The sequence below is a fragment of the Ambystoma mexicanum genome, chromosome 3p, assembly GCF_040938575.1.
Source record: "Ambystoma mexicanum isolate Mex_15411 chromosome 3p, UKY_AmexF1_1, whole genome shotgun sequence".
NCBI lineage: Eukaryota > Metazoa > Chordata > Amphibia > Caudata > Ambystomatidae > Ambystoma > Ambystoma mexicanum.
The window spans coordinates 1,106,089,854-1,106,115,397 of record NC_090925.1 but is presented as its reverse complement, the minus strand read 5'-3'; the positions used below and the strand labels follow the sequence as shown (position 1 = coordinate 1,106,115,397).

Below are 25,544 nucleotides of genomic sequence, written 5' to 3'. Positions count from 1 at the left end.
ACATGTCCAGCAGGCAGCCCATCCACCATGGCCATGCCCCCCAACCAATCCACATGTCACCTTGCACCACTGCCCACCAACGCATGTCTCCCAGCACCCCCACCCCCCACCACTGTGGGGCACCCTCCACCAGGCCCCCACTCATGTCCAACTCATGTCTCCCAGCGCCCCCACCAGTCAGGGGCACCTGCCAGCAGGCCCCCACTCATGTCCAACTCATGTCCCCCTGCACTCGCACCCCGCTGCATCCAGGGGCACCCTCCACCAGGCCCCACTCATGTCTCCCAGCACCCCCACCCCCCACCAGTCAGGGGCACCTGCCAGCAGGCCCCCACACATGTCCCCCAGCCAACACGTCATCACAATCTAGATCCCTGGCCCTTATGGGCAGCCTCAACATGCCAAACAACCAGCCAAGTATTGCATCCACCCACTTAGAAATGCCAATTACATGATACAACCCCAACGGCAAGTATGTAAATGAAGACATGTCCCTCACATACACACAATGGGTGTCAGTGAATGTCAAAACCCATATCATGACATGCATGAAACCAATGAGATGATACTACACATTGAAGTATGATGAAAAAATATGTATTAAAAGCAACATAAATGAAATCAAAAATAAACAAACGAAAATGGGAATTAAAAACAAAGAGCAGCATGTCCGTAAAATATTGTAAAACCACAAATCATAATCCAAAGGAAAGGTGTCCAAAGTCACAGTTCACAAAAGTAAATCCAATGGAAAATTAAAACCAAAAACCATTTCTCCATGGGTAAAATCAAAATAAAATTAAAAAAATCCAACAGTCAACAATATACAGATAAACAATCCAGGGTCCATGATCCCAACAGAAGAAATGAAACCTATCTAATAACACTACCTAATAAAAAAAACTATATACAAAAATGTGGTCCATTGTCCAAAAGGTCCAAAAAATATAAAAAAGCAAAGGAAACCTAACACTAACTACAGAACTATTTACAAGAGCAGCGGGCCTGTCCGACGGCTCACTTCGGGATGTTCCGGGCCAGGGCATCACCAAACTCCTGCTCAATGTCCCGGAGGCGGTCCTCCTCCATGGCCCCGAGAGTCCGCAGGGCCAACGACATGTTCACCTCCAACTCCCGCGGATTGCCTCGAGGCACTCGGCCCGCCTCAGGGCCCTCCGCATGGAGTTCTCCGCCCTGACCATCGTGAGCCGTGCCTCTTCCGCTCGCTGCCGCTCCGCATCTATGGCGTGGCCCAACCGCTGCCACACGGAAGACACTTCCCGTCCTGGGTCCTCCTGCCCTCCGGCCGATGCCTGCCCCGCCGATGTCGAACGCCCCAAGCCATCATGGCTCCCACCTCGCTGCTGCTGCTGCTGTGCCTGTGCCCGTGCCCTGGCTCCTGCTGCCTGCACATCCTCCACCGGCTGGGGTGCAGTCGTTGATGTGGCCACCCCTGCTGGACGTCCGACTCCCGACTGTGGCAGGGATGCCTCCTCCACCAGCCTGGCCGCTCCATCAAAGGCAGCTCCACAGGACACCCAGGTGACAAATGGGTGGGAAGATGGCACGGAGGACGACTGGCGCATAGGGTGTTCAGTTGAGGAGGGGGTCGGAGCAAGCTGCAGCAAACGGAGGAATCCGGCCTGGGTGACCTGTCCCAGTAGGCCGACGCGGTCAACGAGCCATTCGAGATGACGTGCAGTCTCCTCATGAAAAGACTGCAGGTCACCTCGCATGGCCCGTTGACGCAACGCCACACCAGTCAGGACAGGCTCAACCCGTACCTGGATAGCCAAGTCCGCAGGCAGAGGAAGGCCAGTTGTTGTGAGCTCATCCCCTGCCTGAAAACGGGTCTGGACGTAGGCATCCCTGCTGGTGCAAGATGATGCAGTGACAGGATCAGGGACAGGATTGCACACAGGCACCTCCGCAGCGGCCTGTGCTGCCTCCTGTCCCTGGTCCTGCACTGCACCACTAGCACCAGTGGAATCCCCACCTCCAGACCCTGTCTCTGTCACTTGCACGGCCTCCTCCTCCACCAAACCCCCCACCAACCTGGATGACTCCGTGCCATCTTCCCCCGTTGGGCCCTGTGGGGTCCCAGCTGCCCCTTCTGCTGCCGAGGAGTCCAACTCCGACCTCTGCCTCTTGGACCTCCCCCCGGCAGCTGCGGCCTGGGACGCGGCACCGGACTCCTCACTCCCTGATGAGATCACAACCTGGGAGGGGAGCCGGGCCTTGCCTCTCCGGCTGGCGGTGCGATCCCCGCCGCTGTGCTCCACAGCACCTTCTCCGCCCTCTTCATCAGTTGACGCTGCAGACAGGGAGAAATAAAACACAGGCATCAGGGCACTGTAAAGTGGACACATACACACATGACAGTTGTACATGAGTGGCATTGGCAAACCTCAGACATGGCATCACAATCGCCAACACACATGTCATTTCAACTCGCACACATGAGCCATACCACAGCCATATCGCAACAGCCAGCACCATCCATACACATACAACAGCATGAGCAGGCAAAGGTGAGCCAGACATCACATGCAACACAGGGAGTGCACTACACATGCACACACACAACCACACTTGCATGCATGTGTACACCTCGGCCAACTGTCGCAGTGTTCAGATTGGCATCCATGTCACATCTGCCAATCAGGCTTCCACATCCCGCTGTCACATGCATCCATGTTGCATCACTGTTGCACCCCTGTCAAATACACACACATGCACATGTACACAGTGCTGATACATGCAGCTGAAAACAACATCCATGTGTGACATCACGAACATGCCTACTTACATACACATTCATCCAAACATGTGTGCCCACACAACTGCATTTGGCATGCAAGCCTACACACACAAGCACCATCCATGTCTCACACATGACAGCCCTCGCATGTGTTAGCCTCATGGCCCTGTACTCCCCCCCCCATACTTGGCCCCATAAAAACACATGTGCAACCTGCACACTACTGGCACATCACCACACGCACAGCTCACAATCATGATGCATGTACACTTACCGCTCGACTCCAGACGGGTCTGCCTCTCAAGGACCTGGACGTGGAGCGCTGGGAATATGCGTTCCAGGACCCTCATCTGATCGTCCGACAAGTGGCCCCGGCGCCCCTTAGCATCCGCTGCCTTCAAGAGGCGCCGGGCCTTGTTGAGGGTCCTGGACCTGAAGTCGTCCTGGCGCTTCTTGACATGATGGAATAGTCAGACTGCCACCCCCTTCGCGTTGATGGCAGTCACGGTGTCCGTCCAGATCCGAGTCCGTCCTTCCTTGTCGGCGCGCAAACTTCCGAAGAGGGCATCATACTGCCCCAGGACTTGCTCCACCAGGACACCAACTTCGGTGGCAGTGAAGCTGGTGCCCCTCTGCCTCTCTGGCCGAGGGTTGTCAGTGGTGCCAGATGTTGCAGTGCCCGACATGACAACCCCAGAGGCAGGAGTGGGTGGGCAACTGGGTCCTGGGGCTGGTCTGTGGAGCGATGGAATCCCAGTCGGGAGTCTTTGGTTCCAGCAGGGGTGGTCACAGCAACAGCACCCCTGGCTGATGTGCAGGCAGCAAATGGCAGGGCACGTGGGCAGCAGGCAATCAGGCAGCAGCAGGTGGCAGGTGGGAGCGTGCTCGGGACTCTGGGGGGCAGTAATTCGGCCTTCTGGGCAGGAGCGTGGTCTTCTGTGTGCTTACGCGTGGCCAGCTTGATACGGAGTGATTTGGCACGTGAAAATCCAGCACGTCTGCGTGTAATTCGAGGAAAGGGCCTTAGCGCGTAAGCGCGTCAGCACACGTACGCGAATTCATTGGCCCAAAGGCCACCAGCGCGTATGCGCATCTGTGACGTGCGTGCGCGGGCGTTTCCCTGTACATGGGTGCATGTTATATGTCCAATGACTGCACGTCAGAGTGTCAGCTCGTGTAATTGGAGGATGGGGCCTTAGCACGTACACGCGGAAGTGACGCTGGACGTGTGGGCATGTTTAAAAGGTACGTGTAGAACGCCATTTCCTTGTACGTACTTTTCGTGGAGAGCGAGTGGGTGAAATCTGTACTTCTTGTCGGTTCACACGCGATTTACTTCACAGCGTTCCAAGTTCGTACTCCCTGTTACCTCTGACAGCTTTTTCTCTTTTTCCTGGGTCTGTTTCCTCAAACAGCGTTCACTTCTCCTGTTGTCCTGTCTCCTCAGACAGCGTACAATTCTTCTTTTGGCGGGGGTGTTGCCAAAGCGCACACGCGTGTATTTTTCACGCGATTTTCCCTGGCAGACGGTGAGTCGCGCATGTATTTGACATCTGTGCTTGCCCCGTGTGTTGCCTACCCCTTCAGAGGTCAGTCTAGGCTGCGTGTGACACTCAAATGTTCATTTTTGTGTTTCTGGGTGCCACAGCGTAGTGCAGGTTTATTTTTCCACGCACGTGGTCTAGGAGGGGTTGCGTGCACATTATCTCCCTTTTTCGGGGTGCCTGTGCGTTGCATGACCCGTCATCTTCCCCCAGGGGTCACATACAGCCTTGCAAGAGCACTAGGGTACGAATTCCATCTAGTACCCTACCCCTTTGACCCCCAATTGCCCAGGACAATAGTTTACTGCAACTCCCATACACACAACAACATCAGTGCCATGGTTGGGAGGCGAGCACGCGGTAAGGGTGGCAAAGATGGGCGAGCCACAAGAGGTGGCCGTGGTGGATATGGCAGGGGACGTGGCCGGGACTTGCAGGGTGCCCCTAGCCCCCCATGTGTGGGTGACCAGTCAGGCACACCCATGCCCCCCCACCCCCCCGGTTGAGGGTAACGTGGCTGATACCATCCCTGCTCAGCCCTTGTTGGACCAGCCCATTGTGGCACCAGAGCTGGCACAGGGTGACTCCATGGCTGACTTCCAGGTCAGCAGGTCTAGGCCACGTGTGGCGGTGAACGTTGGTGTCACCAGCCCACGTGGATCAGGGGAAGCTATGTCATCTGCTGTCCAGAGTAGGCAGGGTGGGAAGGCTGCAGGGGCAGCTGCGGCTCCATCCACCCCAGCTCTGAGTCTCCCAGCCAGTACAGTGTCGGTCCTAGTCCATCCTGCTGACGTTCCCCCTGACTACATCACACTTCAGCTAATGCCTGCACCAAGTCCCATGGTGAGTGTTCATTCCCACACTCCTAGTCCACAGTCCACCGGGGCTCCTGCCCCTAGTGTCCAGAGCGGCGTAGGACACTCAGTATCACCACCACCTTCCAAGCGGAAGAGGAAGAGTGCTCGTCCAGTACAGGCTGATGCCCCAGACACGGCTACACAGTCCGGCCCACCAAGGAAGCCCAGCTTCAATCAGGCCGAACTTGATGCACTAGTGGAGTATGTGCCCGCACATGACAGCGAAATGGTGATTACTGCAGGATGCAAGACCACACCTGCACAACGTCAGGCACACTGGCAGACCATCGCGGACCTCATAAGTGCCCTTGGATTTGTGAGGCGCACATCTAATGATTGCTACAGGCGCTGGAATGACCTGAAGCGCAGAGCAAAGAAAAAGCTGGCCTCAAGTCATGGCGCAACTCTAGTGACTGGAGGTGGGTCTCCAGCAGAGGACATAGAACTCACTCCACATGAGTATGTTGCTGGGACCTACGTCACGGAGGAACAGATCCAAGGCGTGGGAGACCTGCCAGATTACGAGGCATTGTCCGGTGAGTGCACATGCTTGTGTGTGTCATCCATGTGCATGGTGTGTGTGTGAGTGCTTCTGATTGAGTACCAGGTGAGGGGGTGTGTGCCTGAGTGGTTTGGGTCACCTATGTGCTTCATCCAATACATTCTGCGCACCAGGATTTGGGTGTTGCAGTATCCCTCCTGGCAACAGTAGACATTCAGCCCAACCTCACGCCAGTTGCCCTTGAAGTGTCATCTTGCCACAACATAGTTGCATATTATTCTGTGTTCATTCAGGCTGATTGTCTGCATTCCATCACTTTCACTAGGCATTTGTCAGTCCTATTGTCACATGTGTGACATGGCTAGGATACATGCCATCTGTGTGATGGCATGTGTCATGTATGTGTATTGGACATGCCAATCACAGGCCAATGTGTGATGGCACTGCTAGCCAGCATGCAGCAAATTTGTTGGTCTTCCATCTTGGTGTCATCAATGTGTGCCTTTTGCCTCCCCTTCATACGCAGTGACAGTGCATGCATGGGAGGGTTATAGTCATGTGGGACATGTGTCAATGAAGTACTGTTTCTGTTGCTTCTCAGCCCTAATTGTGTGCCATGGTGCTAATGCCTGTTCCCATTTCTTTTCTTTCATGTCTTTGCAGGGGATGACGCACTTGATACTGCTGGGGTTGTGGAGATGGTGCAGACCCAGGAGGGGTCTCAGGCCCGACCGGGCACCAGTGAGGGACGTGGTGGTGTGGTGGTGGGTGAGAACCCACACTTGCTGCAGACCATCATCTCAAGGGGTGTCTCTGGGTGCACCTCCCCCGAGCTCTATTCAGGTGTCGATTCGGATGATGAGACCTATGTGCCGTCGCAGGTAAGTGTTTCTGGGAGGGATTCTGTACTGTCCAACCCACCTGCACCAGGGGTAGAACCCTCAATGGGTATGTCAGTGTTGGTAGGTCCGCCTTTGGTGGTTACGGATGCAGGGTCACACTCCGCTACATCTGATCCTGTTCCTGGGCCAGCAGATCAGAGGGGGAATGCAGTCCTGCAGCCTCAGGCAGTGCCGGCACAGCAAGGCGCAGTTCGTCTTGCCCCAGACAGGTGTGGTGCCCGCCGACGCGGTGGCCGTACGCCACCTGGCAATACCGCATGGGAGCAATCCATATACGGTATGGCAAACCAACAGGCAGCATCAACTGAGATGATGGCTCAGGCCATGGATAGGGTGGCCACTTCCATTGTCCCCCAAGAAAGGCTGATTGAACAACTACAGCAGGCAACCGACTCCATTTGGCAGTCACACAGGGAGGACATGTTGGCGTCCAACAGGGACAGGCGGGCGGCACTGGAGACTCTGCGGGAAGCCATTTCTATTGAGTCCCAGGGCCACAGGGAAGCCCTGAGGGTGGAACTCCGTCAGCTCAGGGTAACTCTGGTTGAGCTTGAGGCTTCAGCTAACACGAGGCCAGAACAGCAGCTGGAGCGGCTCACACGTACGCTCTCAGCTGAGATGCAGGCAACTAGGGAGGAGGTCCGGGCATCCCGTGAGTTGTTGCATGGGGACCTCCGCACGATTATCCTCCAGAACCAGATCTTCCACACCCGCATGCTTGCTGCCATGGAGGACCAGACTAGGGCTTTGCGTGGGCTGCCTCCCATAGTGCCACCACCTCCTGATGCAGCTGCAGAGGGTGAGGAGAGCGACAGCAGCGATTCTCCCACAATAGGGTAGCCGTGCAGGCCATGAGCCCATGGAGGTGTTTTTTTTTTTGCAAGATCCACACAAGTGGGTTTTGGTGTGCACCCTGTCCTTGGACCTCCTGGGTGGCCTCCACCAACCCCCCTGGCCCATTCATGGCCATTTTTGAGTTTTGTTTTTTGATTTTTGATTTTTTGGACAGTGTGTTGCCTTGTGTGGCTCCCGTGGGCATACGCTGTATTGTGGCTGGGCACATGCAGGCTTGTCCTGAATTTGGGTCAGATGCTTGGGTTTGTGTGACACACACCCCTCCTGCTTCCCGTTTCCATGGGCTTGCAAAGGGTGTGCCCAAGTGACATTGACTTACACAGTGACGTTGGACTCCCATTTGATGTGTGGGCAGTCTGTAGTCAATACTATGTATACATTCCTAGTGCATATTGTTGTTGTATTGTACACTGCATGGTGTATTGAAATGTGCCTCTGCATCCATCTCATCCTAATTTGCAGGTACATTTCTCACGTCTTCACAAGGAGGTCTACTTTGGAAATGGAGTCCATGTTGTAAGCAGTGCACCTACACTTTTGCGTGGCGCTAACACTGTACAGTTGGAAGTGTTCCAAGTGCTGGCATTATCAGGTAGTGAGGCTACCAATTTTTAAAGTCCGTACTGTCATGTTTATGGTCGGTTGGAGGTTGCGTAGGTGATTAGTATTATTGGTAAATATTTGGTAATGTGTGTTGTTGGTCCTGCATTACTGTGAGCATTTCATGTGTGGCCATTTTCCATTAGGGACACTGTAGTTGGTGACACTTGTGTCATGTTGTGGGGATTAATTTGTTTGCTCTCACATAGCATGACATGCCATGGTGTATTGTGTGGCGGTGCCGGGGAGGGGTTGGGTGACATGGCACTGTTCTCATGTTGTATTTTGCAAGTGGGTATTCATTTTTGCAGCATAGAAGTGTGTCTTTTGATGACACTGCATTGGTGGTGTTTGTGTAGGTAGGGATGCACACATTGTGACACTTCCAGGTGAAAAATCTCAGGCTGCTATGGTTCTGACAGTTGACTGTCCCTTAATTCATCAGAATTTTCAGATTGAGTCATCATTGATTGTCAGATGGTATGTGCCAGGGCTGCGTGCACTCCACAGGGGTGTGATTTCTATGTGAAGTAATTAGCCACCAGCTGCGTACGGGCTGCCTCACCCTGTGCCCTTTCCCCTCCCAGGCGCAGTGGGCGTGCATGTGGTTGGGGATGTGGGGGCACCACCATGTCCACAGCCAGGCCCTGGCGTGTTGCAACATTGTGCAGGACACATGCTGTCACTATGATCCTGCACACTACTGGGGGAGCGTATAACAGCTGCCCGCCAGAACGGTTAAGGGAGCGAAAGCGTGACTTGAGCACTCCGAATGTGCGCTCCACTATGCCCCGGGTTGCAATATGGGCTGTGTTGTATCTTACCTCGGGAGGCTTGATGGGGTTCCGAATTGGCGTCATCATGTGGGTGCTCAGAGGGTAGGCACTGTCCCCTGGGGAGGTGGTGATGGGGATCATTAGTGGGGTAGTGACATTATTCTGTATCTGTCATGCATGCGTGTGCTGTGGCATTTATACTCACCAAGGAGCCATGCATCGCCAAGCTTCCATGTCCCGGTTTAGGGTTGACATCCTGTAAATGAAGCTGTCGTGGGTGGACCCTGGATAGTTGGCATATACTGAGGTGATGATTCCCTTGGCATCACATACTACCTGGACGTTGATGGAAGGCTAGTGCTGGCGGTTTCTATAGATGTGCTCAGATGCCCTGGGGGGATGTTGAGCCACATCGGTGCAATCAATGGCACCTAGAACTTTGGGGAATTGTGCCACCCTGTAGAAATCCTGGCTGACAGCCTGCCTTTCCGCAGGTGTTCTGGGCAGGTATATGTGCCTGCGGACTGATGGGCGTGCAGTGATGATGGCCAACACCTGGTGTAGGCACCGTGACTGCGTGGCCTGTGACACCCCCCCCCCCCCACTATGGCACTTGTCCGCTGAAATGATCCGGTAGCCAAGAAGTGCAGTACATTGAGGACCTTTTCCAGGGGGCTGAGTGCTTGGGAGCACAGGGTGGGTGATGTGAGCTCATCCTCCCACTCACTGACCAGGTCGATTATTATGTGTGGTGGAAACCTGTACCTCCCATACATCTGGTCATCAGGCATACCAAATAGGCTGGTTCTGGGTGTGAAGATGCTGCCCCTGACTATCCTCCTCCTCCTGCGGTATCCCACGGCCACTGCTGCTAGGAACGGTATATTCATCCTGGCGTCTGAGCTTGTTTGTTGTTTGCGCACTCTTTTATGCTGTGCGGGACGTGCGCCTGCTTCATGCTGGCGTACGTGTTTCCGGATTGGACCTTTTTTTTGGCGCGTTGTAGGCGACCGTGTAAATCTTCCCACCCACCCCAGGAATTCACGTAACGTGCTCTCCCAGGCCCAGTCGCGAGTAAATATTCCCGCCGACCTCTGGAATACACGTACCCCACTCTCACAGGCCCAGTCGCGCGTGGAACTTCACGCGCACACCGAAATACACGTACCCTGCAAATTCGCGTGTGAAACTTCCCGTGCACCCCGAAATACACGTACCCAGGGCAATCGCGTGTGGAACTTCCCGCGAACCCCGTAATACACGTACCCTGCTGATATCGCGTGTGGAAGTTCACGCAGACCCATAATACACGTACCCTGATGAAATCGAGTGTAAGACTACCCGCGCACCCCTGAAATACACGTACCCAGGCAAAACACACTGCGGGGGGTGGGGGGGTGGGAGACATGAGTGGGGGCCTGGTGGAGGGTGCCCCACAGTGCTGGGGTGGGGGTGTAGGGAGACAGGAGTGGGGGCCTGGTGGAGGGTGCCCAGCACTGCTGGGGGGTGGGGGTGCTGGGAGACATGAGTGGGGGCCTGGTGGAGGGTGCCCCTGGATTCAGGGGGGTGGGGGTGCAGGGAGACAGGAGTGGGGTCCTGGTGGAGGGTGCCCATGGATGCTGGGGGGTGTGGGTGCTGGGAAACTGGAGTGGGGGCCTGGTGGAGGGGGCCCTACAGTGCTGGGGGGTGGGGGTGCAGGGAGACAGGAGTGGGGGCCTGGTGGAGGGGGCCCTACAGTGCTGGGGGGTGGGGGTGCAGGGAAACAGGAGTGGGGGTCTGGTGGAGGGTGCCCCTGGATGCTGGGGGGTGGGGGTGCAGGGGGACATGAGTGGAGTCCTGGTGGAGGGTGCCCCTGGATGCTGGGGGGTGGGGGTGCTGGGAGACATGCGTTGGTGGGCAGTAGTGCAAGGTGACATGCGGGTTGGCTGGGGGGCATGGCCATGGTGGATGGGCTGCCTGCGAGACATGTGCAGGGGTGCAGGGTAGTCCCCTGTGGTGTGGGCCACCTGCAGGGGCCGTGGAGGGTGTAGAGGGAACAGCTGGGAGGCCACACACGGCCAATTCACGTGTGGGACTCCCCGGCACCCCCGAAATACATGTAGGCTGCTGGATTCGCGTGTGGAATTTCCCGCGCACCCGGAGTACAGGTACCCTGCTGAAATTGCATGTGGAACTTCACGCGCACACCGAAATACACGTACCCTGCAAATTCGCGTGTGAAACTTCCTGCGCACCCCGAAATACACATACCCAGGGCAATCGCATGTGGAACTTCCTGCGAACCCCGTAATACACGCACATGCTATTTTTCACACAGCGGGTGTCCGTGTTTGTCTGTACCCCTTTGCACCTCATTTGTCCTAGAGGGCCACAGTATGGATCATTCATCATAGCTGTATATGGGTGCTTTTTGTTAGCGCACGTTTTGGCGCACATTTATTTCAGGCGCAGGGACGCTACCGCCTGCTTTCTTGTGGCGTACTTGTTTGGCCCTGTGCGTGTCTTTGACCGTGCGCTGGTTTGCCCTATTCGATTCCATGAATACGAGTTGTAGGCGAGCGTGTGGGCGTTCCGCGCACTTGCCTCCTGTACTTCCCCCGTGACGCCCATATTTTCACGCGTTGTTCCCCATTCCGAGTGTTACGCCCCGTGTTCCGCCTACTTTTGTAATGTGTGCCGCGCTATGTGCGATTTCGCAGCGGCTGTGGCGCACGCCGTTGGATGACCTGTGCGCCGGCGTGCGCCGCGCACTTTTTCAGCGCACATCCAATATTTTTCTCGCGCACGGACTTCCATGAATCGATGTGCGCTGGTTTCCCTGTGATTTTCGCAGTTGCACTGCGATTTTCGCACTTTTACCGCGAATCGCACGTTTTGGCACCTCTGCGCCGGAATTTTCGGCGCACATTAATTCCATGAATCGGCCTGAAAGTCTCCCCTTAGCTGACTTACTACAGGACCTTAGGAATGAGCCGCTCCATAGCCTGCCCTGTCTCGTGCGTCACCTGGTGAAGGGTGCACCGAAGCCGCGCCATTGACCAGAAGTGCGGCTCCGTACAGCACTTCTTGCCTTTCTTGGGCGTGAACTCTTATTTCACATCCTCTCATGGAGCAGCATCAAAACCCTCATCATAAACTCCTCCAGGCGTCCGGCCCCAAGATTTACAAGGCCCATTGAGCTGGCAGTGAAATAGGAAACTGCTGTCTGAGGCCTGTTGATTGCAGCCCAGAGAACAGCCTTTTATGCTTTTTCCTAATGGAAAGAAATGAGTTGGATGAAATGGCTGTCAACGGACATCATTGTTGGGCTGAAATATGATCGACAGGAGATAAGTAACCCAAATTGCAGACACATCCGTGTGTGTGCGCGGAACAGGGTCGAGCAACAGGTTTATCACAGCCTGAAGTGCCGCGCCGAGTTACTCAACGCCAGACAAATGAGGCCGCCTTAGTTGCAAGACTATCGTTTATTTATGAAAAACGTTGCCCTGGTGTCATTGTCTGGGGTCACTAAGTGTTTCCTACTTGATATCGTCTGTTAAACATTTCCTGCAGCTGCCATCTTGTTATTTGTTGTTTAACGTCCTGTTTTGTTCGTCCCATTTTTCCGCAAGTTGACCCAGTTGTTTTTGGTTCTGTTTTTTCAGCCCTTTGAACCCAAGTCCTCCACCGCCTCTCTCGCCCTCATGGCCTCTGTTCTCTGCAGCGACCAGCCCCATGCCCACTTCGTCGACGTCCAGTGACTCATCCCCCATCAGGTCTGTCACGTTGAACATTTCTTTTTTTGGTTTATGTGTCTGTTTTTTGATTCTCCACAAGCCAGACGTGATTGCCATCTTTGTGTGTGGGGTGCAGTAGATTGGAGCCCTCTATGGGTTGGTAAAGCACTGTGTTTGTTCGTCTAGATGAGTTTCAGTTCCGTGTCACACGCTTGCAATGGCATATGCATCCGTCATGGTAAGTGGGGGCGCATTACATGTGTGTATCGCAGAAGCCGGCTAGGCTAAATGACCCGGTACTGAACTGCTCTATATGCTGACCAAAGAGTGCTGCAGGAAGGCAACGCAGGCCCCAGCAGGAGCGTCCTCCATTAGACCCTATTTTAAAGTAAATTTAGCAAACTTGGTTACATGGAGAAGTGGGTAAGAATGCCCGACCGATTTGCCTCTCGCATCCTAGAAGATGGGGACACTTTGGTCCGTTGGACATTTTATTTTGTGACTTACAGCTGCATATTCTCTTTGGTCTCTACCTGTTCCCTGGCAAATGTTCTGGTCATTAATTGACCAATGACCGTGCCCTCCCGCATTGAATGGCAGAAGTGAACATTCTCCGCTTGATGAAGTGGTCATCCACTACAAAGCTCTATTTAAATAGTCCTATTTTGAAACTATAACTGTGGGCTGTGTTTTGCTTGCCCTACATCTCACTTCTCCTTTGTGTTCCTAGGGCACATGGTTCACGTCATAATATCACATACTATGTGGCTCTGTATGAGTATGATACAGTAGCAAATATCTTAAAAGCATTGTCGGCTATAAGGCAGTTCTTATGCTTTTGCAATTCGGCTAGGCAATAATGCCAATTAAAAAGATGGTTTTGTTTACACTAATGTTCGATTCTCCCTTTGGAACCCACTAGTTCACAAATCACATTTGAGAGAACAAATTAAATGGAATACTATGGGTGATTTGCTATGTCAGTTCAATACACTTGTTCTTTGACCCCAAACTACTATAAAATGCATGGAAGAGTTAGTCATGTGGGGGCAGGGGGGTTTGCGGATTCTGAGCCCTTTCTTGATGAGTTGTACATTGACCAACGTTCAACTTGTCCTGCTAGGATTCGTCATTTGCTATCTTGCCCTCTCTTGTTTTAGCAACCTTAAAACTAAATGACTAGCTATTAAAATGAATTTCTTCTGAAAGTAACGTCACTGGCAATTCACAGTTATTACACAAGGGGCTGCTTATTAAACTGCTTGAATTATACATGTACAACACATCACATGTCCCACATTGTTTTTTTTAATTTATTGTGTGTTATGGTTGTATAGCAAACATTTTACACTAATCTTATAAAAAACCAAATGATAAATGAATACACATTTTTCAACACATTACAGAATCAAGATAGAATTTCATTAAACAATCATACATGCATCATATTAAAATAAATCCCAGGATGACACTAATAAAATGTGAATCCGCAATGACCAAAGATATCTGTTGTCCACTAAGAATACGAAATGAAATGTTGTTGGTGTATAACACTGGGATATCCTATACAAAACGGCCAATAAAGGGATATCTAAGATCATGTGGTGCGGTACATTCTATAAGCCTGTGTTCCATTGTCTCTACATGATTGCTAGAATGACATAGTCTACAGAGCCTAAGCTCATAGGGTATCTTCTGTCTAATTCCAATGATTTCGCGTCTACAGGGCAAATTTGATCTAGTCCTTGTAAATGTGTTCCGAATACTCCTGCAGGGGCATCCTATTAAATACACTGGTACAGCATTTCTTTTCTTCTCTTTCGCAGTAGACTATAACTGCTCAATGAATCTCTAGTGGTGCACCAATCGTAATCCCAGAGACGCTTCCTCTCCGCCAATTGGTTAAGAATCCGCAACTGTCTCGTCACATTAGCATCACACAAAATTGGATCACAATTATTTACCCACGTCATTAAGACATTAGAATCATCACAGAGGACCAGAGGTATCAGAGAGGCAAATAGTGAATTAGAGGTAATGTCCCCAATCTATTGAAACAAAAAAATGTTTGCCAATTAATCTTTGCAACAAAGGAGCTAAGTCCTATTTCATATCTCATTGTCACACTAGTCAGCCATTTAGGGAGGGCTAAAATGTCCTCCATAGCCGGCCCTTAAGACAATGCCATGAATTCGGCTTCAATTGTAAAAATTGAGCACCATACCACAGAGACTGTAAAACCTTGTTTTTTATAAAAAAAAAGAATAACTGGCAAGAAACAGAAGCGACTATATTGAAGGTCAAGCTTGACCATCTGTTCAGCAAATATAACTCTGTCACATGTTCTTATAACTTTTTTTATATGAGTATTCAACCACACCCAAAATTGTTTTTTTTCCAAAAGTACATAGTTTACATTTATTCAAAATATCAACAACTGAAAGATCTCTTGCATCAAAGAATGATGCCAAATATTTAACGGATTGATGGTGTGAGCATGTATTTTAACGACTACCTTACCCCCTACTGAATGTATACAGGATGTTGCAGGTCACTTCCGAGTTCTGTAATCTCATAAAGGAACTTGAGTGTTCAATATTGTTATTCCTCTTTTTAGGTCGTTGACCTCCTTGGTGACTTGGAATAGTTGCATAGCGTACAGAGAACAAGGGATAAGTTGACATATACTGTACTTCAGAGTGACATGTATACACATCATTCTTTTTTATCGGCCATCGCACCAACACATCTGGGCACTATTTTGGGTCCCATTTATCTCCAATACACGCTAAACGCAGTTTTTCACTCCACAGTTTTTTTCAATTAACCAGTTATACGTGATTACATAGACTATCGTTTGATAGTCTACAGTTTGGTAAACTCAATTTGTTTGCCCTTAATACAACCTTTTTCCCCTTCCTACCTCACTCCCCCTCCCACATATTTGTGTGTGTTTATTTGGTCGACTCACCCAAACTGAATCTATAAGATTGTTGGCTATCAAATGATAGACTGTGAAACAACGTCATATCCATGTCTTGTCCTTCAGTGAGGGAGGGTGGAAGCACTGCATTCCCTGGCCACAAACACACTTCGAAAAGAAGGAAAGTGTGATTTAGATGTAATTTCAGGCACATAGGCGTTCAAGTTCCTGTGGTTCCATGAAACATTGGTGGGCAATGGTAAGCAGTTGCTTGGTGTACCAGGAATTTATTTGGAAACAAAGTTCTATTCTGGTGAACCCTCCATCAGCTTAGTGAAACCCATAATCCATTGGGCACAAGGTTTCAATCCTCTCCACCAGTGTTATTTTGTCAACATATAAAGTCAGCACAAATGAGTGTCATGTGTTTTTTTAATATATTGTTATTAATGTATTTATCGTTTCTGTGGATACAGTGTAGTTTAAAGCTATTAATTAACACAGTGTACTATTTCCCAGTGTCACTGCAAATCTGAAATTTGGGCACAGTTTTTGGAAATATAATACTATGTGAGGAACCTGAGGGCATCCTCCCATTTACTCCCTTTGTATCGTCCTCTCAGGTGGCCAGGGAAAGGGCATCGCCGTTGGAACCTACCCCTGGGGGTGCATATGCAAAGGAGGATCACCTGGGTGGAGGGGACCTCAGGGAGTGGGGAGAGGATGTCTTCAGGTGAGGCATGGTATCCCTTTCCCATAGGAGAATGAGTCCTACCAATCACATGCCTTTAAGACTGGGATGAGTTAGAGGAAACTAGGCGTAATGCACACTTCTAGTCAATTTTACTGCTATGGTACTGAGATGAAGAAGATGCCTATGGAGGGTTAGGCATGTCCAGTTAATTGTTAAAATTGTGTTCAGGCAAAGTACTTGCATCTGCAACCAATTGAAAGGCCACAGATGCTTAAAAGGAAGGCCCAGCAGACTGGAAGGGGGAACCTGCCTGGAGACAAATTAGTAGCTGCAAGGTGAGGAGCAGGACTGTCAGAGGATTGCCAGGAGGTGCGAGAGGTGCCGCGACCCGAGTGGGCAGTGCCAAAACCAGAGCTCCAGCAACTGCCTGAGGCGAATGTTCCCAGCTGGAGCTGGGGAACACAGAAACCTCCCAACCGCTGCAGGATGCTTCAGGAAAGTTTCCCGAAAGCGAGCAATGCTCGCTGGAGCTACCAACATGTAAACTGGAGTGAAGAGGAAGATGGCGAACCGAAGGAAGACACCCGGAGGAACAGACCAGTGCTGGTGAGTGCGAGACAGGAAACACTAGGACTGGGGCACTGCAGGGGCAGAAAGTGGACATTTAAAGTTAACGGTAGAACAAAAGCTTATAAGAATGAGGTTTGAAGCCTGAATGAAAGAACAGTGAATCATGAACAAGTTACCAAGTGGTTTGGGAAATACAAACGCATATATTGAATACCGAACTGAAGAGAAGATATGGAAATAATGTGAAATTACAGCACAAGTCAAAACGCGAATGATGTGTTATTGTGAAAGCAGTGAAACCTGCTGAGAAACATGTGATGAACAAAGTGCAAGCCTGTAATGAATACTTATGAACTAAGTGAAAAGCAAGTGTGAAAGACAAGTTGCTGAACTTGAATGAGCAAGGTGGTGGAAGAGGATGTACACCACAGAAGAAAGTGAATACAAGGTGTGGCAAAGCTAAAAGACTGCCAATGAGAAACCACATCACATGTTGAGTACTGACACTGGTACAAGGTGGAAAACATGTGTTGGTCAAGGAAAACTAAGAGAATCACAAAGTACCATGGGTTATCGGTTGCGTGAACCTGTAATGGGTGGACCGCGTGGTCCGACAACTGCGCCTAGACCGAGCAGCCATACTTGGGAATGAGCCCAGAGACAAAGGCTGTGTCGTATAAGTGCTGAAGTGAATGAAAGCATATGTGCTAACTGGTACATAGTCTAAAAGGATTATAAAGGTAAGCTGGTAGTATTGTTGAAAGTCAAGAGATTTGAACTGTGTTGAACATGGGTAAGGGAACCCCCGAGAGATTCTGGAGGTTTGCTGAACTTGGGGAACGGAACCCTGAGATATCCTCGAACTGTGTTGCACTCGGTGAAGGGAACCCCAAGCCTTTTTGTGGAACTATTTGAACTTGGGGAAGTTGAAACAAGTCAGAGCTGGAAGAAGCTCAGAACTTTCTTTTTTTAAAACTGTTTCTTTCGGTGGTGGCATCCCTACACATTGCTCATCTTTAGTTGTGAGGGCAAGTATAGGTTTTGGACACAGACAAACATTTAAGTTGAGCTTACTGACACAGACGGTTCTTAATTTCTTTAGGTAGTGAAATGCCACCTTAGTATAGAAGTTAGGCCTTACTCCATCCTGACATATAAAATAAAGTCCTTTTTGTTAAGAAACGCAAATCTGTTGTCTCTGTCTAGCTTCATGAGGCCTTCACAACTGATGCAGTACTCTTGATGGGACAACAAGAAGAGCACATTCAATTTGCCACTGTCTGCTTATCGTGATAGTGGTTCTCGTACCGCAGCAAAGGGCACATTGTGTTTCAGGTGATATCACAAATTTCGAATATGATTACGGCATGTCAGTAACAGCAATTATATAGCTTTGGTTATGTTAGACGCCCCCGTGAAATAACATTTTTCCTGGTGCTTGTAACCATGGCTATGTTCAATCCACAAATCTTTTCCAAAACAAATATATATCTGAGTTTTTAGGGAATGTTTTGTGCTTTTCATTTGTGGTAAAGGGGTCCTAGCATAAAGGGGTCCCAAAGTGTGTGTTCCCATTAAAAGTTCTCATAGACAAGTTTTGGCTCCAAAATACTGCAAACACTACTTAACAGATTTGCACCAAACCTGCAAAGAAGATGCTGTATAATGTATTCCTTCCTCTCACAGATTTCTCATCTTAGAAATGTATTCTCCCCCGTCAGTCTGGCTTTGGGATTTTCTATCAGTCACAAGGATGTGCAGTGCAGCTCTGCGTCGACTCCATCTGCATCGTTGACAACCATGTTATATCATATATAGGGTCATTTGCGCCCATGTCCTTGGATTGTTTTTTCTGCACTTCCAGCATGCTGCTTTAAGAATGCCACTAGCTCTTTAGCAGAACCTTACTGCGTCAAGCCTACTCCCTGAAAGACCTTAGGCTTCAAGCCCTGCAGGGATGGCAGAAGGCAGATATCCATATTTGATGCCTACAAAGGGTCTTCCTGCCTGGGAGAAGTTCACAACACAAAGGACTGTCATTCCATGCATTCCAAGCCCTTCTGGGAGCGTGCCATTACATATTTCCACTTCCTCTACAAGGGCGCAGAGCACACCCATGTCTAGTCCCCAGTTATGGTCCCTTTGACCAAGAAGCCTGTTTCCAGGAATCATCAAGAAGGAGCCCCACTCTCAGGAAAGAGGTTGTAAGGACAAGAAGAAGCGGGATCGCAAGAGGTCCAGCTCTCCCAGCGACTCTTTAAAATGGCACTCTTCCCCCCCCTCCAAAATGCCCTGTCACTCCCGCCCAGAGAAGATGATGAAGATACCTCAGAGGACTAGCCACTTAAGAAATAGGAAGCGTTGCCCACCTGCTCCTCCAATGTGGAGCCGTGGGAGAGTTTTTAGGCATCTAGTTCTGCTTTGTGTTTGTGGTAGAGTCAGAGCCCACTGTGCCTTCTGAGGCTGACACAGGCACCACTTTGTGCCGTAACAGCAGGTCTGCCAGCACAGTTTCAGACCTGCTTCTGGAACCTGATTCAGTCTAGCACCATTCAGCCGCACCTATGGTTGTCGAAGAGCCACCTTAGTCCTCCCTGGCCTTGGTACTTGTGTCGGTCGGTTCTGACAGCTCATTGAACTTCAGTCTAGTCTCCATGTCCTAATTTTTCACTAAGATGGGTGAAATCTTCAGTGCCAATGGTCATCTTGTCGTTTATGGGTTGGAAGTTCCAAAAGAGAGCTACAGCAATGCGAAGCTCTGACTGCTCTGGTTTTAGTCTTGCATAATGCCAGTGGGTCAGATACTTCACCTAAGCTTGACTTCATTCATTCAATTGCCAAGGCTGTGGACATGCTTGGCCAGTCTGCTTAGGCAAAACGACAATGACCTTACAGACATTGTGGATAAAGATCCTCTTAGGGAGGCGCTCCTTCCATTTAGTCCCGTTGTTGCCAACCCTATAAGGCTGATGTGGCAGAAGCCTGCATTGGCTCCAGCTGTGGACCACAATCTGGATAAGAAGGGCATCTGGTCCCTTCAGATCTGAATTTCTTCTCCTGGCTTCCACTGCAAATTACAAGGCAGCTACTTTCGAGGGGATTGGGTCCTCCGACGTATTCCATATCTATGACAGTAATCACCACAGCTGTGCTGCTTCAGAAAATCTTTCGGCGTCGATGACGTCGATACGCTGTCCTCGAGGGCCTCCGTCGAGCCAACGTCACCGGATGTTATAAGTAGGATGCACGACGCCCGTAGCCTCAGTTCCATTTTTTTCACGAACGTGTTCGCTTCGGAGATCTCGGTGCGCCTCGGTTCTACTGAATCCTGTTCTTTCGGTTTTTTGAACCTGTTTGTTTGTATATTGAAAATGATGTCTTCGGCTTCTTCCACCCCGCGGTCGGGTTTTAAGAAGTGTCGGGTGTGCGGGTCCAAGATGTCGTTGACGGACACGCACGGCGCTTGCCTTTGCTACCACGGGGAGGACCATGATACGGATGACTGTGTCGACTGCCAGTCGCTTACATCAAAGGCCTTGTGAGAGCGTAAGAAGAAGCTGTCGGTGGGTAAGGTGGCCAAGCCCCGGAAGTCGCGATCCGCGGGACTTTCGACAGATGATTCGAGGGACGACTCTCTGCATCGTCGTCGTGAGTCCGGGGGGTTTTGGTCCAGTAGTCGGTCTCGCCATTCCACTGCCTCTTCGAGGCACTCACGGAAGCGCTGTCACAGGTCGCCTTCCCCGTCCTCATCCAAGGACTACGCCTGTCGGCGAGTTGCTTGTCCCAACAAGCATTCCACTCCTGAGGAATGGGATTCCTTCCGAAAGGAGATTATGGCAAATTTTCAATCGCAGGGCTCCGGTCCGTTCGCACCATCTAAGGACGCCGGCCGTGACCGTGTTACAGACCCCACTCGTCGCGACCACCGGGCGCCTTCAAGGTCCTGGTCGGACAAGGATGGTCGCTCTAGACATGCCCGTTCGAGGTCCCGGTCTTCGACGCCCTCGAGACTGCATGAGCCTGTGAAGTCTTCGAGGAAGACATCGACGCCTGCGGCGCCGAGGGACTCTCTCCAGGCTCCGCCTCTGAGAAAGTCGTCGACGCCATCGGCGCCCAGGCCTTCGAAGGACACGCTCGGGGCTCTGCCCTCGAGGCCTGTGTCGACGCCGTCGAAGTTGTCGGTGCTTCGCTCAACGTCGATTCTGCCGACGCCTTTCGAGGCTGCTTTGTCGGAGGTACCCCATGGCACGGTGGAACCCCCCAGAAAGGCTCTGGCCAAGGCTAAGCATGTCTTTGTCCCTTTTTCTGTGCCCTTTTTCCGACCGTTGGATTTTATTTCTGAGGGGGATGAGGGATCTGAGGAAGGTTTGGTGCCTGAGCAGGTGCCTGACGAGATTTTGTCTGGTCACAGCCAGATTGAAGACCTGCGTCAGTCACTGCACGACGCCAGTGGTCTGGACACCTCTCCGGAGGTGGAGTTCTGTCGGCCTGAGCCTGGCACCCATGCCGAGTCCTCGTACCGGCGCCTTATGTCGAGGGTCACGGACTACTTGGGGTGGTCGGTGCCACCTGTGGACTTTCTGCAGGATGACCTGACGAACATCCCGAACAAGGTCCTCCAACTGGCCCGGTACTGCCATTCCATATGGCGTTGCAAAGAAGGGTGGCTGCGGGTTGGACTGCTCCGGAGAGTCTCCCGGCAGTGAGCAAATCTTTGCCGTGAAAATACCGTCCAGCCAGTAGTGACCCCTGCTACTAGACCACGCACCCCACTCCAGAGAGTTTGGTGGTGCAGGCTGCCACGGCCCCAGCAAAGCAGGCGTCATACCCTACCATCCCTCCTGATAGGGACGACAAGCGTTTTGATGGCTGGACGAAGAAAGTGTTTTCTTCAGGGGGTATGGCTTGACAGGCAGCCAACTCCGTCTGTGCCTTGTCACGTTTCATGCACACTCTGTGGAACTGTATTTCATTGGCGGCTGAACATATTCCCCAAGGGGAGGAACGGGATGGTTTTCTTGCTATTGTACAGGATGTCAAGGATGTCATGTGTGAGTCAATTCGGTCGGGTCTGGGCATGGCAGATTGTGTCAGCCGGTCCATGGTGGCGAGCAACGTAATACGCAGGTTTGCGTGGTTGCGGAAGTCGGGTTTGCTCCTGATGTGCAGGCCCGGCTCCTCAACATGCCCTTTGATGGTGAACATCTTTTTGGCAGCAAGGCTGACAAGAGCCTTGAGAGGTTGCAGACCTCCAAAGCTGCAGCGAAGTCGTTGAGTGCTGCAGTTTGCCAACCTCTGCCTTTTCGTCCTAGGTGACAGCAATGGAGGGGATGTTCCTTTCGATATTACTCATCCTTTAAATCGAGAGGAGCTGCAAGTCCAAGGGGCCACCGTAGGAGTGCCAGGGGTGGAAAACAGGGTACTCGAGGTGCCAAGGCCGCTCGGGCAGTTGCCTCTTTGCCCTTCGGGCACTGCCGCACCCACTTCAGCTCAGTCATGAGGCCATGTCCCATGGTTCGCCGGTTGGGGGAAGGCTGGTGCATCATCTTTTAGAGTGGTGTGCCATTACTTCAGATGTGTGGGTTCTGGAGATCATAGCCCAAGGCTACTGTCTTCCTTTCCAGCAGAGGCCTCACGACAATCCACCAGGGAATCTCTCCTTGAAGAGTCCGGATCCGCTCCTTGCGCAGGAAATTCAATCCCTGCTTGAGAAAGGTGTCATAGAACTGGTGCCTGTAGTGGAGAGGAACAAGGGATGGTATTCCCCTTATTTTTTGATTTCAAAGAAAGACAGGGGATTGAGACCCATCATGGACTTGCGCGGTTTGAACAAGCTCCTCAGGACGGACAAGTTCAAGATGGTTACTCTTTCTCAAGTCCTCCAGGCCCTTCAACTTCAGGACTGGTTGGTGACTCTCGACCTCAAGGACGCTTATTTTCATATGCCGATCCATCCCAAGCACAAGAAGTACCTGAGGTTCGCGGTTGGCGGCTCGCACTTTCAGTTTCGGGGCCGGCCGTTCGGATTGACCTCTGCCCGAGGGTCTTCACCAAACTCATGGTGGTGGTGGCAGCGTATCTCAGGCAAGAGGGGATTCACGTCTACCCCGACCTGGACGATTGGTTGATCAGGGCGCGCTCTCCCGAGCAAGTCCTGGATCATCTGTCCGTCACCTGCCACTCCCTTAACAAGCTGGGCTTCTCCCTCATCTTAAAGAAGTCCCATTTGACGCCAACCCAGCGGCTCCAGTACAATGGAGCAGTGCTAGACACATCCCTGGGGCAGTGTTTTCCTCCCCAGGTGAGGGCTCATCACATTCAGCAGATGGTGCACAATTTTCAACACGCCCAGAGTCTCCCGGCATTCGAGTTCTTGAGGTTGCTCGGCCTCATGGCATCTTGTATTCTTCTGGTGCCGGAGGCCAGGTTGCGGATGAGATCTCTGCAGTGGGCCCTCAAGATGCAGTGGTCGCAGTCCTCCGGCAGGATGTCGGCCCCCCTTCAGGTGCCGCCCTCGGTCGCCCAGGACCTTCTGTGGTGGGCCGTCGAAGGCAATCTGATGAAGGGGGCTCTGTTTTGGTTACCCTGGCTGGAGGTGACGATCGTGACGGACGCATCCCTCATGGGATGGGGAGCTCATGCCAACGAGTTGACAGTCAGCGGTCGTTGGTCTCTGTCGGAGTCCAGACTCCATATCAATCTGTTGGAGCTGCGGGTCGTCAGGCTTGCCCTGAAGGCCTTTCTGCCGACTGTGCGAGGAAAGAATGTCCTGATTCTGACGGACAACACAGTGGCCATGCACTACCTCAACAAAAAGAGGGGGGTGGGCAGGGTCACTTCTTCTGTGCAGGGAGGCGATGCAGCTTGGGTTCTGGGCCATCCAGCAGGAAGTTTCGATCTCGGCAGTTCATCTGGCCGGAGATGAAAACGAGACGGCGGACGCTCTGATCAGGCAGAGCGCAATATCTCACGAGTGGGAGCTGGCTCAGGAGATTTTCTGGAGATCTTCGCCCTTTGGGGGACCCCTCATGTGGATCTCTTCGCCTCCAGTGTCAACCGGAAGTGCGAAAGGTTTTGCTCACGGGAATTCCCTCCAAAAGGAGCCTTAGGAGACACGTTCATGGTGGAGTGGATGGTGGAGTGGTCCTTCCCCCTGCTGTACGCGTTTCCTCCAGTTCCCTTCATCCCGCAAGTGCTGCGGAGGTTACGGAGGTTTGGTTCCCGGATGATCTTCATTGCTCCGGCTTGGGCTCGGAGGATGTGGTACCCGGACCTTCTCGACTTGTCCAATTGACCTCCACGTCGTCTTCCCTACCGAGATGACCTGCTCTCACGGGAGGGGGGTCAGGTTCTCCATCCAGAAGTCAGATCCCTCAACCTTCACGCTTGGCTTCTGAAAGGTTGAGGTATAAGGATTGGGACCTCCCTGAAGACGTGAAGGAGGTGTTGCTTTCGGCCAGACGGCCGGCAACAAAGTATTCCTGTGGTTCTGTCTTTTTTGCTTTCGTTGGCCCACAGGGGCCTGCAAGTGGGTACTGTTAAAGGTTACCTGGCGTCACTGTCTATATTTAAGCGCTCGTCTGAGGAGTGTTCTTATTTCAAAATTCTGTTAATTTCTCAGTTTCTCAAAGGACTTACTAATGTGTTTCCGTCGTCACCTTTCCAGGTGCCTGGTTGGGATTTGAACCTTGTTCTAAAATTCCATATGAGTGCTCCGTTTGAGCCTTTACATTCTTGTCCTTTGAGGCTGTTAACCCTTAAAACTGTGTTTTTAGTTGCAGTCACTTCCGCTCGCAGAGTGAGTGAGTTGCAGGCACTTTCAATTAAGCCACCCTTCACTGTGTTTCATAAGGACAGGGTTGTCCTTAGAGTTCGTCCTTCTTTTCTTCCGAAGGTGGTGTCGGAATTTCATTTAAGCCAGAAGGTTGTTCTTCTGGCGTTTTATCCTCCTCCAAATCCTGGTAAGGAAGAGGAGGGGCTCCATAGGTTGAATCCTAGGAGAGCTTTAAGTTTCTACATTTCTCGCATGTCCCGGGTCAGAGTGGACGATCAGCTCTTTATTGGTTACTCTGGAAGGCGTTTGGGACAAGCTGTTACTAAGCAGACTTTGTCTAAATGGATTATCTTGCCAATTTCTGAATGGTACCGCTTGGCGGGTAAGGACCCCCCGGTAGGCTTACGTGCCCATTCCACTAGGGGTATGGCTGCCTCTACTGCCCTGAAGAGGGGTGTTCCTATTTGTAACATCTGTGAAGCAGCCACTTGGGCTTCAGTCCATACTTTTGTACGACACTACTCCCTAGATTCTATCCATGGGCAGGATCTGGCCTTTGGCAAGGCGGTCCTTTACTCTGCAATTTGATTGGGCATTCTAAATTTCTGTATTCTAAATTCTTTTTCCCTCCTCCATACGTTGGTACTGCTTTAGGAGTCTGTCATAGATATGGAATACGTCAGAGGACCCAATTCCCTCGAAGAACGTTACTCTCTTACCTGGTAACGTTCTTTCGATGGGATGGTCCGACGACGTATTCCATATCGCTCCCTCCTTACCTGCCACGCTACAGAATTTCTTATGCGATTGCAGCTTACGTTTCCGCAAGGCTTTCTGTGGTCATATTGGCACAAGATTGGTGCCAAACGTTCTGGGGAAAAAACAACAACTGAGGCTACGGACGTCACGCGTCCTACTTATAAAATCCAGTGATGTTGGCTCGACGGAGGCCCTCGAGGACAGCGTATCGACGTCGTTGACGCAGACACCAAAGGATTTTCCAAAGCAGCACAGCTGTGCTGATTACTTTCATAGATATGGAATACGTCGTCGGACCATCCCATCAA

At 51.4% G+C, this 25,544-nt stretch overlaps 1 protein-coding gene across 2 annotated transcripts in view; it reads left to right on the top strand.

Annotated features, from left to right (window-relative positions):
- The window catches only part of ARHGAP26 (Rho GTPase activating protein 26), a 2,838,701-nt gene that overhangs the window by 2,680,425 nt on the left and 132,732 nt on the right, over positions 1-25,544 (top strand). Inside the window, exon 21 of one of the 2 annotated variants that reach the window (XM_069652459.1) lies at positions 12,445-12,555. The exons of the other annotated variant lie outside the window; for it this stretch is intronic. Within the exon in view, the coding sequence (XP_069508560.1) occupies positions 12,445-12,555 (111 nt within the window). The remainder of the gene's footprint in view (positions 1-12,444; positions 12,556-25,544) is intronic. 2 annotated transcript variants of the gene reach the window in all.